Source organism: Vanacampus margaritifer, chromosome 6, assembly GCF_051991255.1.
Source record: "Vanacampus margaritifer isolate UIUO_Vmar chromosome 6, RoL_Vmar_1.0, whole genome shotgun sequence".
Lineage (NCBI taxonomy): Eukaryota > Metazoa > Chordata > Actinopteri > Syngnathiformes > Syngnathidae > Vanacampus > Vanacampus margaritifer.
Genome location: NC_135437.1, coordinates 4868995 through 4882270, shown reverse-complemented (window position 1 = coordinate 4882270; position 13276 = coordinate 4868995). Strand labels below are relative to the sequence as shown.

General features: G+C 41.4%; 2 protein-coding genes across 7 annotated transcripts in view; one reads left to right on the top strand and one right to left on the bottom strand.

Moving 5' to 3' along the window:
• The window catches only part of LOC144053249 (DNA topoisomerase I, mitochondrial), a 63401-nt gene extending 62413 nt beyond the window's left edge, over positions 1–988 (bottom strand). For 3 of the 6 annotated variants that reach the window (XM_077567512.1, XM_077567509.1, XM_077567514.1), the window contains exon 1: positions 1–61. This exon is cut by the window's left edge. The gene's annotated coding sequence lies outside the window, so the exon portion shown is untranslated. The other 3 variants (XM_077567511.1, XM_077567513.1, XM_077567510.1) reach the window with 3 other exon arrangements.
• mlycd (malonyl-CoA decarboxylase) overlaps positions 1–12325 on the top strand; it is a 12852-nt gene extending 527 nt beyond the window's left edge. The window contains exons 1-5 of the mRNA XM_077567517.1: positions 1–713; positions 2503–2615; positions 2732–2888; positions 4598–4750; positions 10673–12325. The exon at positions 1–713 is cut by the window's left edge and continues 527 nt beyond it. Of these exons, the coding sequence (XP_077423643.1) occupies positions 168–713; positions 2503–2615; positions 2732–2888; positions 4598–4750; positions 10673–11218 (1515 nt within the window). The 5' untranslated portion in view covers positions 1–167 and the 3' untranslated portion in view covers positions 11219–12325. The remainder of the gene's footprint in view (positions 714–2502; positions 2616–2731; positions 2889–4597; positions 4751–10672) is intronic.
• Positions 12326–13276: the final 951 nt, after the last annotated feature.

Here is a 13276-nt window from a genome sequence, read left to right as displayed (position 1 = left end):
TAATTAAAGTATAATCGATACCCAAATAGCCGTAGCATACAAATTATGGGGTCCACATTCGTTAAAGAGACCGACCTCAAGTAGTTGTCTCTTTAAGAAACCCGGAAACAGTTCCGTCTACGTGATCAACGGTTGTGTCCCTAAACAAGCAGTGATCCCTCCCAGCAATGCTATCCCAAACTGTTATATGTGCTTTTCGTGCCAGTCTGAAGTGCTGGCAACACCGGACTGTCTTGAAAGCTGCTTTGGGGACGTTGGACTTCGGCATCTGCCGTTGGTTATCTACGCCAACAAGGGGAGCCGTTACTGGTATGGAGGAAATATTGGCAAGAGTCGTGTCTCCCTTACCCACATACGAAACAAGGGAGAAATCTCCACCTCCCCCAGAAGCCAGCAGCTTGGAGTTCATGCATTTCTACAGAAGTCTAGACAAGGGAGAGAAACTGGATTTCCTGGCGAAGCTGTCGCGTGACTTTGGAGTGGATCATAAAAGTGTTTCGGAGTTTGCTGGGAAGCTTCTGCACACGCAACTCAGGGACTTGGCGACTATTTTGCAGGTTGAGGACAGACTTCGGTACAGCTTGACTCCCCGCTATAAACAGTTGCTTAACCACATAAGCAGGGTGGAAGGGGGAGTGAAGTTTCTGGTGGACCTTAGGGCCGACGTGCTTGAAATCATCTCATCAAAAAGTAGCGAAAGCCCACACTTGAGGGTAAAACATGTACTGTTTGTTTACATTTTCTACGGGTGATCGCATGAGTCAAGTCTTACGAATTGTATGTTGTTCTTAAACCGTTATATGAGAGGCTAAATTGAATTATTAGTTCATTTTAATGCAGTATTTGAGGATAGTTTAACGCACCCAAATGGATAACTTGTCGGTGGTGGGCAGTTAACCCACATAGACGTCATAGCCCAAACTCGCGTGGTTCGCATTTCAGAAAGCGCTGCCACAATGCCCTTTACCCCAGTTACAGTTCGCTGCCCTCAAAGAGCTTTTTGCTGGTAAGCATGGGCAGAAAAAGAGATGAAAGGCCTCCTGCGAATTTTTTCTAATAACGTCTGACTTTGAATTGCGTGGGGGAAATAGAAACCCACACGAACACAAATCACTGAATATACTGTATGTGTATTTGGTTGATTTACTCCAGTCAAATGCCATCTAATAAAATTTATTAACGTAAAACATTTCTACACCAATTCATGTTTTCAGTTGCAAGTAGGCTATGTCTAATCCGAGCAAAGCCAAACTCAATGAACTCATTACCTGCATAAAAGTAAACTATATAGTAGCATCTATCATAATTTGTAGAGTGAATTGTAGCCTCATTTGAGTTGTTTGAATTTAATAAACTAGCAGTTTTTTTTAATATCATATAGTGTATTAGTCGAGATTATTGTAGTCATTTGCAATCAAACACCGTCCCTTTATGAACCTTTTAAATGTAACTTGGGTTCATACAGCTATAGGGTTGCTTTTGTCTATTAAGGTAATTAAATTGGATTTCCCCTCATCTGGCATTACATATGTGGCACATTGCTTAGGTCATGCACTTTAACTGAACTTTATTTATGAAGCACTTTAAAACACCCATCGCTGCATCCGAAGTGCTGTACATGGAATAAAAATCTTCCAAATTATGTGCCTTTTTTGTAACTCAAATGCGTTTTTGAGCTAATCACACAATTGGCGTTTTTCACCTTTTGTTAAGTAATTGACATTCTAACTAATCTTGCAGCCTACTGTGTTAGTGACGTCCGCGGGTGGTGTGTGTTAGGTCCGTGCCAGGCTGGCTATTTTTTGCCCCTACTGAAAGATCCTGGGGGGGCTCTGTGGCACCCATCTAACTGGGGTAAAGGTATCTGCATACTCAATCTGCATACTCATATGGTCATTTGGATAGATATGTGCTTTTAGCATACTGTGGTTGTATTTGCTCTAATGTTGACAATTTGATTGTAGCACACAGCATGACCGAAGTTGAGTAGAGTTTACTAATAATATTATTATAGCTGACAAGCAACATGTTGTAAATAGTCAACCTATGGAGCTGTCTTTAAAACTCTGTATGTGTGTCTGAGTGTGGATTCAAGAACATAGCAGTTTGTTTATGTGTTTGCAAGACATTTGCTTTAAATGAAGTCTGACCTTTTAAGGGCATCAGGCCTGCTTTCAAATGGCAAGTTGCTTATTGAAGAGGCTCCTGTATAAATATTGCAAGCTCAGAAACACCAATACTCATCATGTGAGAAGACTCAAAACAGCATACATACACCATGGCACCACATATACCACTTCATGGTACAGGGATGTTATCTAGAATTAACTAACGGCTGTCAGTCACCATGCAGTATGTGGTGCTTCTTGCATTGCATGTGATGATTTTGGTTGTACAGTACTGTTTATCCAGTAGTTTTTTGGACATGTAAATTTTGAGGAAAAATAACTGGAGTTTTATGTAAGAATGAAACTCTTCATGAGTCACAATCCTCTCTCTTAGGACCTGAATGGAACTCTGAAGAGCTTGCTGTCCGAGTGGTTCTCTGTAGGTCTTCTCCGATTAGAGCGGATCACCTGGCAGTCACCCTGTGAGATTCTGCAAAAGATCAGCCAGTAAGACAGCAAATGTAATTCTTCAAAATGTTATTTTAGGAGTCCTTTATGAACAAATGCCTACCCAAACCATGCAGCTTGGGAAATAAACAATTGAATTACACATCTTCTGTCAGGTATGAGGCGGTGCACCCTGTTCGGAACTGGGCTGATCTGAAACACAGAGTGGGGCCATATCGTCGTTGCTATGCCTTCACCCATGCTGCTATGCCTGGAGAGCCTCTGGTCGTGCTGCATGTAGCCCTCACAGAAGAAATATCAGATAACATACAGGTTAGAACGGCTTCAGAGAATGTCTCTCAATGTTACACACGATTTACCAAAAATAGGAATTTATTATTTTGCTCCTCAATATCAATGAGTCACTGTGCTCTAAAAGCACAACTCTTAGGCTTACCTCTGTGTAACCCCCTAACCTCTGTGTGCTGGCTTGAGAAAATGCCCACCCTGTTAGCAAGCTCACATACATGTTTAGATGTTTGCATATATATTGTCGGCTTGCAGTTATATATTTTTAAAAGCCATAGCTTCACCTATACCCATTTCTAACAGCATAACATCTACTCAATGCAAATAATTTAAAGTTCAATGGGAAATCTCAAATTTTGAACTTATCAGAAATTAACTGATAGCTGTTTATCATGGATGGTAAAAGTCGATTTATCATGGTACTAATTGAGGTAACTGTATTCAAACGATAAACAGAGCTACAACCCTTTACCGTTTCAATTAAAACTGCATTATTATAATTTCAATGTTTCCTCTACATTTATTTAGGAGTGGCGGCCCACCACTCTTAAATCGTAGTCGCCACACCACCGCAGCGTTAAGAGCTCGACACACGGGAGGCTACAAACGACAGCAAAATACGTAACTCATTGCCTCCCAGGTCAAACTCAACACACGGCACGCGATAAGCAGCCGCGACGGCAGCAGTGACAAACGTCGCGCTCTTGTTTACAACAGATTTAATTGGCTATTAATTTGGAGTGAATCTAAACATTTTCATTGAAAACACAGAAGTTTCACTTCAGTACATATACCTAATGAGTATGAAGCCATCCATCCGTTTCCTGAACCGCTTATTCCTCACAAGGGTTGCTTCAGAATATAAATTTATTATTATTATTATTATTATTATCATTACTATTATTACTATTATTATTAACTGTTACAAAACCAACAAGCTCCCATGCAGCGGCCATTTTGTTGACATCTCGGAAATCATTGCGTGAAGTCTTGTACAAAATGATAGTCGGAATTGCTAAAATGAGTTTCTCCATTTTGCTGGATAGTCCACTGTGTAGCATGCTCTGCGTTCATTGGTTCATCAATGAAACCTTCCGCATGCACGTCTACGTGTACGAGCACGAAATTTCACATGCACGAATGTCGCGGAGGGGGAGGGAGAAGGGGATTTTCACCTTGTCGCCCTGCTTCCATAGGAAATGAATTGAGAGCAAGCAACGTCGCCTCCCGTGTGTGGCGCCCATTACACCAGATGGATAGTGAAAAAGACGACCACACACCATCACAAATTTCAAGTATTGTGAACGGCCGGTCCTTTTTCGAGCCTTTGGCCGTACCACGCTCACGCCCCCTGCATTAAATAAACATTTAATAATCATCACCGCATGTCACCGGCTGCCATGCACAGTTTCCAAGGCGACGAAAGAGAACAGTAATTGCTGTTCTAGAGAAAACACTACATTGCAATGACAAATGTTTTGATACCGCCCTTGTATTGGATCCCATAGATTGTAAAGGTCATAATGGCATGGCCAGTCAGATCTTGGTAAAAGCTGTAAGCACTCTATTACGTTTGAACACTGCATTTCAGTGACATCTAACAGTACCATTTTATTTTTTGCATTTTGTCATAGTGTCAAAAAGGCTAAGATTGTGAGGTTTTGGCTTACCAAATTATATTTCAAATTCATCTAGGTGCAGAAATGAACACTAAACGGTGGTCCCTTTCTTAGAGTATTGTTCGGGAATTTTCCTCCTTTGACCTGGAGGAAGATGTAAACAAGGTAAATGCAGCAGTCTTCTACTCCATCTCCTCTACCCAAGCTGGTCTACAAGGTGTTGAGCTGGGAAACTATCTCATCAAGAGGGTGGTGCGGGAACTGCAGGTGGGTACACTGTGGATCATTCTAGTTGTGACTTTAGAGACAATGTGAGTCAATGCTATGTCCAAACTATCCATCAGCAGTTCTAAATTATGAAATTCACAGATGATTTTAGCTGCAAATTTGGGCACATAAACCACCAAATGTAAGGGCCGCTGCAGTAAATCTCTACTCAACACTCATGCGGTGTGCGGAGTTCTGCTACGAGATTTCAAAAGTGTCGAAAAGAGTCTGGAAAAAAAAGCAGTATATGCGGTACACATACTGTGTTTTACAACAATACTTAACCATATTTAAAGTTTGATTAACTATGAGCCCATGGATGAAATTAGGGCTGGGTGATATGGCCCAAAAGTCATGTCATGGTATCAAATGCATCCCTTCACAGTAACAGTATATTTTACAATTTAAAAAATATTTAAAATTAATAATAATTCCATAAATTATTCATTTCTGGAAAGTTTTAATTATATAATCCATTAGAGAAGCGAACTTGATAAGATAAATAACAATGATGGAACAAAACAAAAAAAAACGACAAATATCACAGCTGATATTTTAAATGGAAACAGTGCAACAAGCTTTCAGTGTAATTTTCTATAATTCATTCAAATATCTATAAGTATTACTTAGCCTTTACTTATTATGTTATATTATGTTTAATTATGGTAAAGAAAGCAAGTCTATTTAATTAGATTCATCAGTTCTCAAATGTTAAAATTAACACTCAGGACTCAAATAAACATAACATTGCTGATAGATTGGATTGTATATGCTACTGGAGATGCTAGTTTATGTGTCTTATTTTAATTTCCTGTGTCCAATATTGCAGCTGAAACAATGAAAAATTCTCCAATGATTGACTAGTAAAGTTTTTTTATATTTTAGATATTGATTATAATACTGTAATATACTCCTTCTCTTAGCTTGACGTATGCAATGATGTTCCAACTTCATTTTGGGTTTACAGTGGCTGTGTATCCTTCCTTACTCATATTTTTACTCCAGTTACTTATAGATATTTTGCTGTTCGAAGTTGCTTACGCTTCACTGCAACGCAATTGGACTGAATCACACAAGCACTTATTTTGGTTATTTGGTATTACATTTTGATATCTTAGCATTAGCATGGCTTCGCCTGTGTTGTTTTCACTACTAATGTTCCCTTTGTGATATGAAATGAAAAAATAATGAAAGAAGCAAAGCTTTTTCACTCCTGTTGAGGCGATGATTAATGAGTAGACTAATGTAGACACCTGATGCATTGTGAACTTTTGCCTCTGCATCATGTTAGCCATGTTTGCTTTGCAGTCACATCTCATAGGTTAGCAGAGGCTCCGCAGGATAGTGTGCAACACGCATTCCCCAAAACAAGCAGCGAGTGGATGCGGGCATAACGACTTATACGTACTTTGTTTACAGTTTTTTTCCACGTCCCCATCGGGCTGCCCATACATTTATGCCATTTCTGTCACACTGAGCAGTGTGCATGGAAAGGAATACAAAGACGTCAACATGCATTATTGCGGTTAGACGGTATGGTCCAAATCTCTACCTTCGGCCAAATTCATACCTTATATTGAATATACAGTCTCTAACGTGCACCCCTAGATGAAATAGTGAAGTTTGTGGTAAAAATATACGCAAGTACATGTAATTAAATAGGAATATGCACCGCCTTTCAATATTCCCCCATTTTTTTCGTCTTCTCACTGACATCTTTTTGACATCTCACACAGTTCATATCACTGAGTCCTCATGTTTAATCGCACAGTGTATGGTAGCGAGTGGCCAACTGTCATCTTTTGCAATCATCCCCACACAAATTCTCAAATTTGAGAGAAATTCTGGCCCTACACTCATTCGGAAGCATTGTGCAGTTTTACCTTCTTTGTGGAGGTTGCGTATAATAATTAGTAACTTGATGGGGTGTCTATATTAGCTCTTTGACTGCCAAAACGTTAAATAACGTTTAGTAAAATCCTATGGAGGAGTGCCAAAGACGTTAAAAGACGTTTGTTTCAAAACAGAGGTGAAACTAACCATTTTCTATTGTGGATTACTGAAAAACGGAATAAGGTAGAAACAAACTTTTTTTTTCTGATGAGAGTCCAATCTTTTTTTGGTAGTATGTGTGTTTCCATAGTCCAAACACATAATTTTCTATGGACCTTGAAAGATCAGTCAAAATGCTTAAAATCGGCTGGCACCCACGGCATCCCTTTTCTGAAAACGTCTGGCAGTCAAAGTCAATACATCTGAAAGTGAAACAATTATTTAAGCTTATTGATCAATATGACAAAGTATTTTCATATGAATGATTTTAGAGCCAACCACGGCTCAATTTGCTGACCAAACCCAGAAAACAGGTGAGCCGTGATTGGTCATTACCTATTTCCTCAGCACAGGTGATGTAATCTTCAGTCGACAGCAAGTGGAAAATGTGCTTTTAACGGTATTTATTTTTCATGAAAAATAAGGAAGTTAGCAAATTAATTCTGGACAAAATGTTCATTTTTTACTGCTGAAAATGGTTCAATAACTCAAGTACCCTTTAATCTCCCAGTATTTGAGTGTTTGTTGACATACAGAGATCGATAAATAAAAGACAAACCAGTAGTTACCACATAGTCGCTGTAATGAAATCCCTTTCATCCTTCTCAATAAGCTTGGGAGATCCCTTAATGTCAGCCCACACTTGCCTGCACTTGTGAAATGATTTGAACGTTGAATAGGACAGTGGAGCCACAATGCCCAAGAGATGGGGAAAATGCATCTTTGTAGTGTGGCCTCATAAAATCTTTTTTTCAGCTTTTAATTGCACTTAAGTTTGTATTTTGTGAATTTTATTTATTGGCATTTCCCTGACATTAACACTCGTAATGTACTGTAAGTGTTGGTTTATCTCAGGGGCTACAGAAATTATAACAGCAGAGACTCTTGAAACCAAACTTTACCATAGGTAAATGTGAAGAGAAGATCACTGCACTCATACAGGGACCAAATTTATGATGGGAGAAGATGACAGGAAAAGAAAAGGTAGCGGTAAATTCTAAAATGAGGGGAGGAGGTTACACTTGTCTTTGTCGACTGACTTCTAAAGTAAAGCAGTGATTCACAAACACCAAGTCGCGTACTGGTACAAGGTCCATGGGCCATTTGGTACTTGGCTGCACAGAGTGCCTGAACAAAATATATTTCATTGATCATCAGAGTCAAAGAAGATTTATTTAGAAAATCAAGTGCATTTGTCTATGTCCTATTAGACGTCAAACCGCTTGTCTCAGTCATGTTGTTAGCATTGTAAAAAAAAATAAAAATTATATAATGGTTAAGGAATGAACTCACAACCTTCAGCTTGAGAAACTGCCACACTACACTACCACCTGAGCTATGCCCCTCCTACTGTTTGCTTATATCCATGAGGAGACCAAAAACATTGTTTCTTGGAGTTACGAAGATTCCAGCTGACACAAGCAAAATACTAACACACAGCAAGAGCTGCGTGATTCGGATTAGATCGGCTGTCTTCCAAGCAAGAAGTTCGTGAATTTGTTCCTCAACTGTTGAGTGACTTTTTTCATTTTTTTTTTTAACTGTCTTAGAAGTGTAAATATTATTCGAACACCAAGTCAAGGGTCAAATCTACGCTACAGAATTTACTGTGTAACTAAAATACAGGTATATCACTACAGGTGATACTTCATAGCATACCTTCTCTGCCTAATACTTTATGATGTCTACTGTATATGACAGATTTACAAATGAGAACATTTAGCCTTCAAAATGCTTTGGCACATGGAGGCCAAGTTCCGGTAACCAATATTAGGAAAAGCCATCCATCCATTTTCTTCTGCTTTTCCGGGGTCGGGTTGCTGGGGTAGCAGCTTAAGCAGGGAGGGCCAGACTTCCTTCTTCCCAGCCACTTTGTCCAGCTCTTCGAGAGGGATCCTGAGGCATTTCAACCTTTTTCTGGTCTCAGATTCAGAGGTGCTTATTCTCATCCCAACCGTTTCAAACTCCGCTGCAAACCACTACATTGAGATTTGAAGATAGAAACTTGATGAAGGCATCAGAACTATATTATCTGCAAAAAACAGGAATGTGATACTGAGGCCACTGAACGAACCCCTCAACACCTCAGTTGCACCTTTTCTGTCAATAAAGGTTATGAACAGAATTGTTGAAAAAGGGTTGGTTTGTGCCTGTTTATTTTAGCAAGAATATTAAAAAGGTTTGCACCTCCTCAAAAGTCCAAGCATTAATCTGTTTGGGAGCCATTGTTGTCCTCTCTTCGTCGTTAATGGCAGCTGTTTTCCCGGGGTGGTGGTTTGCGCAGCTGTACATCGATGACAACATGTCTCGCACCAATCATTGGCCTCCAAAAGAATTACATTACACTTTGGAACTGGGCTACTTTTTTTAGAACCGTAAAGGAGTGGGTAGGTACCAGAAAAGGGGAAAAGTGAGTAGAGTAGAGTAGAGTAGAGTAGAGTAGAGTAGAGTAGAGTAGAGTAAGGTAGAGTAGAGCCAGCTAGATTTGTTGGTGGAGACGGGGCTATGTAGCTGGGGATCAGACCGCCAAGGTCTCCACCTTACAATGCACTCAGGCCCCATGTGAACCAATGGGAAGAGGGGGGGGGGGGGGGCACGATGCCTTTTTGGGCGGTACTCGGTCGGGCCCCCGTCGGTGAAGTTACGGCGACCAAGATATCGCTATCAAGCCCCACTCTGGTACGGTGGCCTCAGTATCCCTGTTTTTTGCAGATTATATGATTCTGATGCCTTCATCAAGATGCTCTCTTCAACTTTCAATCAAGTGGTTCACGGCTGAGTTTGGATGAGCATCAACACCTCCAAATCCGAGACCATGCCCTTGTTCTGAAAAACGTGTGATCAGGATTCCTCTGGAAGAGTCATGCATTGTCTGGTCCCTCACCTATGGCCTGTTTGCCATGAGTGACCCTGCCAGGGGCACAAAGTCCAGATATCCTTGCTCCTTGGATCATTGGGACACTGAAACCCTTCTTTCACCATTAAATGGTGGCAGCTCAAGGAGGGAATAAATAATATATAACAACTTAAAAATGAAAATAAAATAACTTTGGGTGGCCTTGTCTCTGATTAGCCCAAGATGGGACTGCCACTTTGCATAGAAACAATCACAGGGCTCCTACTTACTATGACAACTACATTTAGCGTAGTGGTGAGTCGTTTCTATGTTGGTCCGTCAAAATTTTGCTGGTCCATGGTGTAAAAAAAGCTGCTACAAAGCACAGTTGCTTAAGTTTCATTTTCCACCAATTCCCTGCCTCAAATACAGTACTGTATCTGTATTACAGTTTTGCATTATTTCCAATGGAACTTGCCAAGAATCACACACTTGGAAAGAAATAGGTGAAGAAAGATCCTGATATAACAAAAGCGCCTGCACGCGGCTGCTTGTTGATAGAAAGTAAGGCTAACACAAAGGAGCTATACAACAAAACGGCAAAAAGTTAACTCTCTAGAGGTGCCTGGCAATTGCTCTTTCAGCTGTAGCTTTTATCACATCTGCTACATCGCACTTGCTTACCAGCCAAGATGTCAGCTTGCCACGATGGGTCTAGAAGAAAGCAAAATCAAGTTGTGAGAGTTGGACAGTGTACAAATAAATGGGAAGGAATGTAAGAAATGGAAGGCTATAGTCAAAGTGACTGTTGAGGAAAAAAACAGGGATGGGGAAGTAGGTGGAGGATTTTTCATCCCCATATGCAGGATCATGAAGCAGAAGTCGGAGCATACACAAGAGCATTTTGATTTCTTCCACCCAAATTGAGGTTCTTAGAAGTGGAGTTGCGACTGCATGCATGAAAATTACAATAGATACCACCCCCCAGAATTATTCATATTTAATGCATATTTCATTTGCCTTTCTCCTTCTAGAGTGAATTTCACCACATGGCCCAGTTTTCCAGCCTCTCCCCCATCCCAGGCTTCTCTTTGTGGCTCCAAGGCCTCCTCAGCCAATACCGGAAAGAAGGCCGTGGCTTAGACTTCCTATCTGAGCAGGAGTGGCTGCAAGTGGAACAAGCCACTGACTTATCCCCAGGCACCAGTGCCATAGATGCCCTTCGCAAGTTAATCGCCACTAGCGAATGGATGCGTTCAGAACGTCTCTCTTGTTTCCTGGAGCCTATCCTGATGCGACTCTGTGCCTGGTATCTCTACGGGGAGAAGAGGCGGGGTTATGCACTTAACCCAGTGGCCAACTTCCACCTTCAAAATGGTGCCACTTTGTGGCGGCTCAACTGGCACGCTGACACCAGCCCAAAGGGTGTGTCAAACTCCTGCGGCATTATGGTGAACTACCGTTACTTCTTGAATGAGACGTCAAAAAACAGTACACTTTACCTGCAGAATAAAGTCATCATGGCATCGGATCAAGTTCTTGGATTGGTGTCACAATTTCAGAAGAACAGTAAACTCTGAGACCATGTGCAATTGTGAATATGACTGCAAGAGCAACACCCACGCGATAAAACAATCTTGTTTGGTTGAGGGACAGCTTGATGAGAATCCCTTTAGAAGACATCAGCCTGATAAAGTTTGCCCATCTGTTATTTGAAGTACATTAATAAGTTAGGTTTTTGCATCTGGTTGGCTTACTTGATGATGAGGGACTGCAGCTAATGAAGCACCCTGCATCTTTATACGATTTAGCATGTTCCAGGATAACTGTGTGTGTAATAGTGAAGTAGGAGCAATGAGGCTGTGCAGCTACTGGAATAAATGATCCTTACACTTGGCTGCACTGTCTCTTAGGAAACAATAGGGGAGCGTGTAGGGTCTCTTTTTTATGTCTACAAACACCAGCTGTTATACTTAACATACTTCACTTTCCCAACACATTGATTCAGACTGGGGATTTCCTTCAAAAAACAGACAAAAGATTTAGGTATTAATAGTTTTGCACCTTATGTATCATCTCGTTAGTGGTACGAAATGGCATGGCAGTGTGAGACTTTTATAATCCTATCTGTCTGAAATGTGTAGGCAAAGCAATCTATATCCATATAAATCATGTTTTGGCAGTATAGTATTTCAGACCTTGACAATAAACACTGGACACGACTTTAATAACATTTACTATGTATTGTGACCTTCATAGTTCAACAATTTCCCTCCTAAATCATTTGGAAGGATCCACTTGATGTACCCCCCCACCCACCTTTTTTTGGATAATTTTGCTGACACACACAGCACTCAGCTCCCCCAGAGAGCCATCATATCGGTGATGTTCTAACAGGTCTGTGTAGGTTCCAAGGAGGGCTCATATCAGCCCACATCCCATTGTTGTGAAATAATACATCACAGCAAGTTGACTGTGAAATTACATTTTATGTCTCCAAGGAGCCAAACTTTCTTCTTTTCTTACCACTCCTTTCCTCCTGTCTTTTCTCTCACAGTGCTGCTCTATGTCCTGAAACTAATGGAGTGAGAAATAAAATTAAAGTAAATGGCTAGATTGATGGTGTTCAGTTGTGAGGAAATGGGGAGGCGAATAAAGAACCATAAAAAGGACTGTTGGTTAAAGGATGCCCTTGAGAGACCTGTTTGCCTCTTCATTTTTTTTTTTTTTTTTTTTTCTTGGGAGATCTCAGTATTGATCATTTGAAATGTCATCATCATTGTTCTCCCTTTTTTTTTTTTTTTTTTTTTTTTTTTTGAATGTGTGTTTGTGCGTGTGTGCGTGCGTGTGTGTGTGCGTGCGTGCGTGCGTGCGAAAAAAAATAAAAATAAATAAGAATTCCCATACCGTTCACCTAAACCGAACACTTCAAAATCCAGCCAGAGTCGTGGGGCCGCCAGGAGACCCAAAGGGGGACCAAAGAAAAGAAAGAAAAGCGAAGCCCAGCACCGACCAGACACCACCCACCGGGCCACTAACCTTCACCAACCCCAAAGACATCCAAACTCCAACAAATCAGGGAAACCTCAAGGGCCCAAAGGAGAAACTGAGGAAAGGTAGAAAGGACAGACGAAGCAGAGTGAGATCCACAGACACCAGCCTCCACCGAATCAATGACCTGAGGGAGAAACAAGTTGTGTCTGAGTCTCGATAGATGCTGGTGTGGTGGATCTAGCATGCATGAAAATCTCCACCAAAGAGGGGAGCCGTCGACCCCCGCCAGGACAGAGCAAGCGCAACACCTCAGGGCCCCCCAGGCCGCGGCCGCGCCAAAGGACGACCCCCGGGCCCCGCAGGGGCCACCGGCCGGAGAGCAAACCCCGGAGCAGGAGCGCCCCCCACCCCAACGCGGCCCGCGCCCCCAACCCAACGCAGCAGGTGCTCTATGTCCTGAAACTAATGGAGTGAGAAATAAAATTAAAGTAAATGGCTAGATTGATGGTGTTCAGTTGTGAGGAAATGGGGAGGCGAATAAAGAACCATAAAAAGGACTGTTGGTTAAAGGATGCCCTTGAGAGACCTGTTTGCCTCTTCAAACAGCCGTGGTACTCCATGCACATGCGGAGGGGATGCAAAGA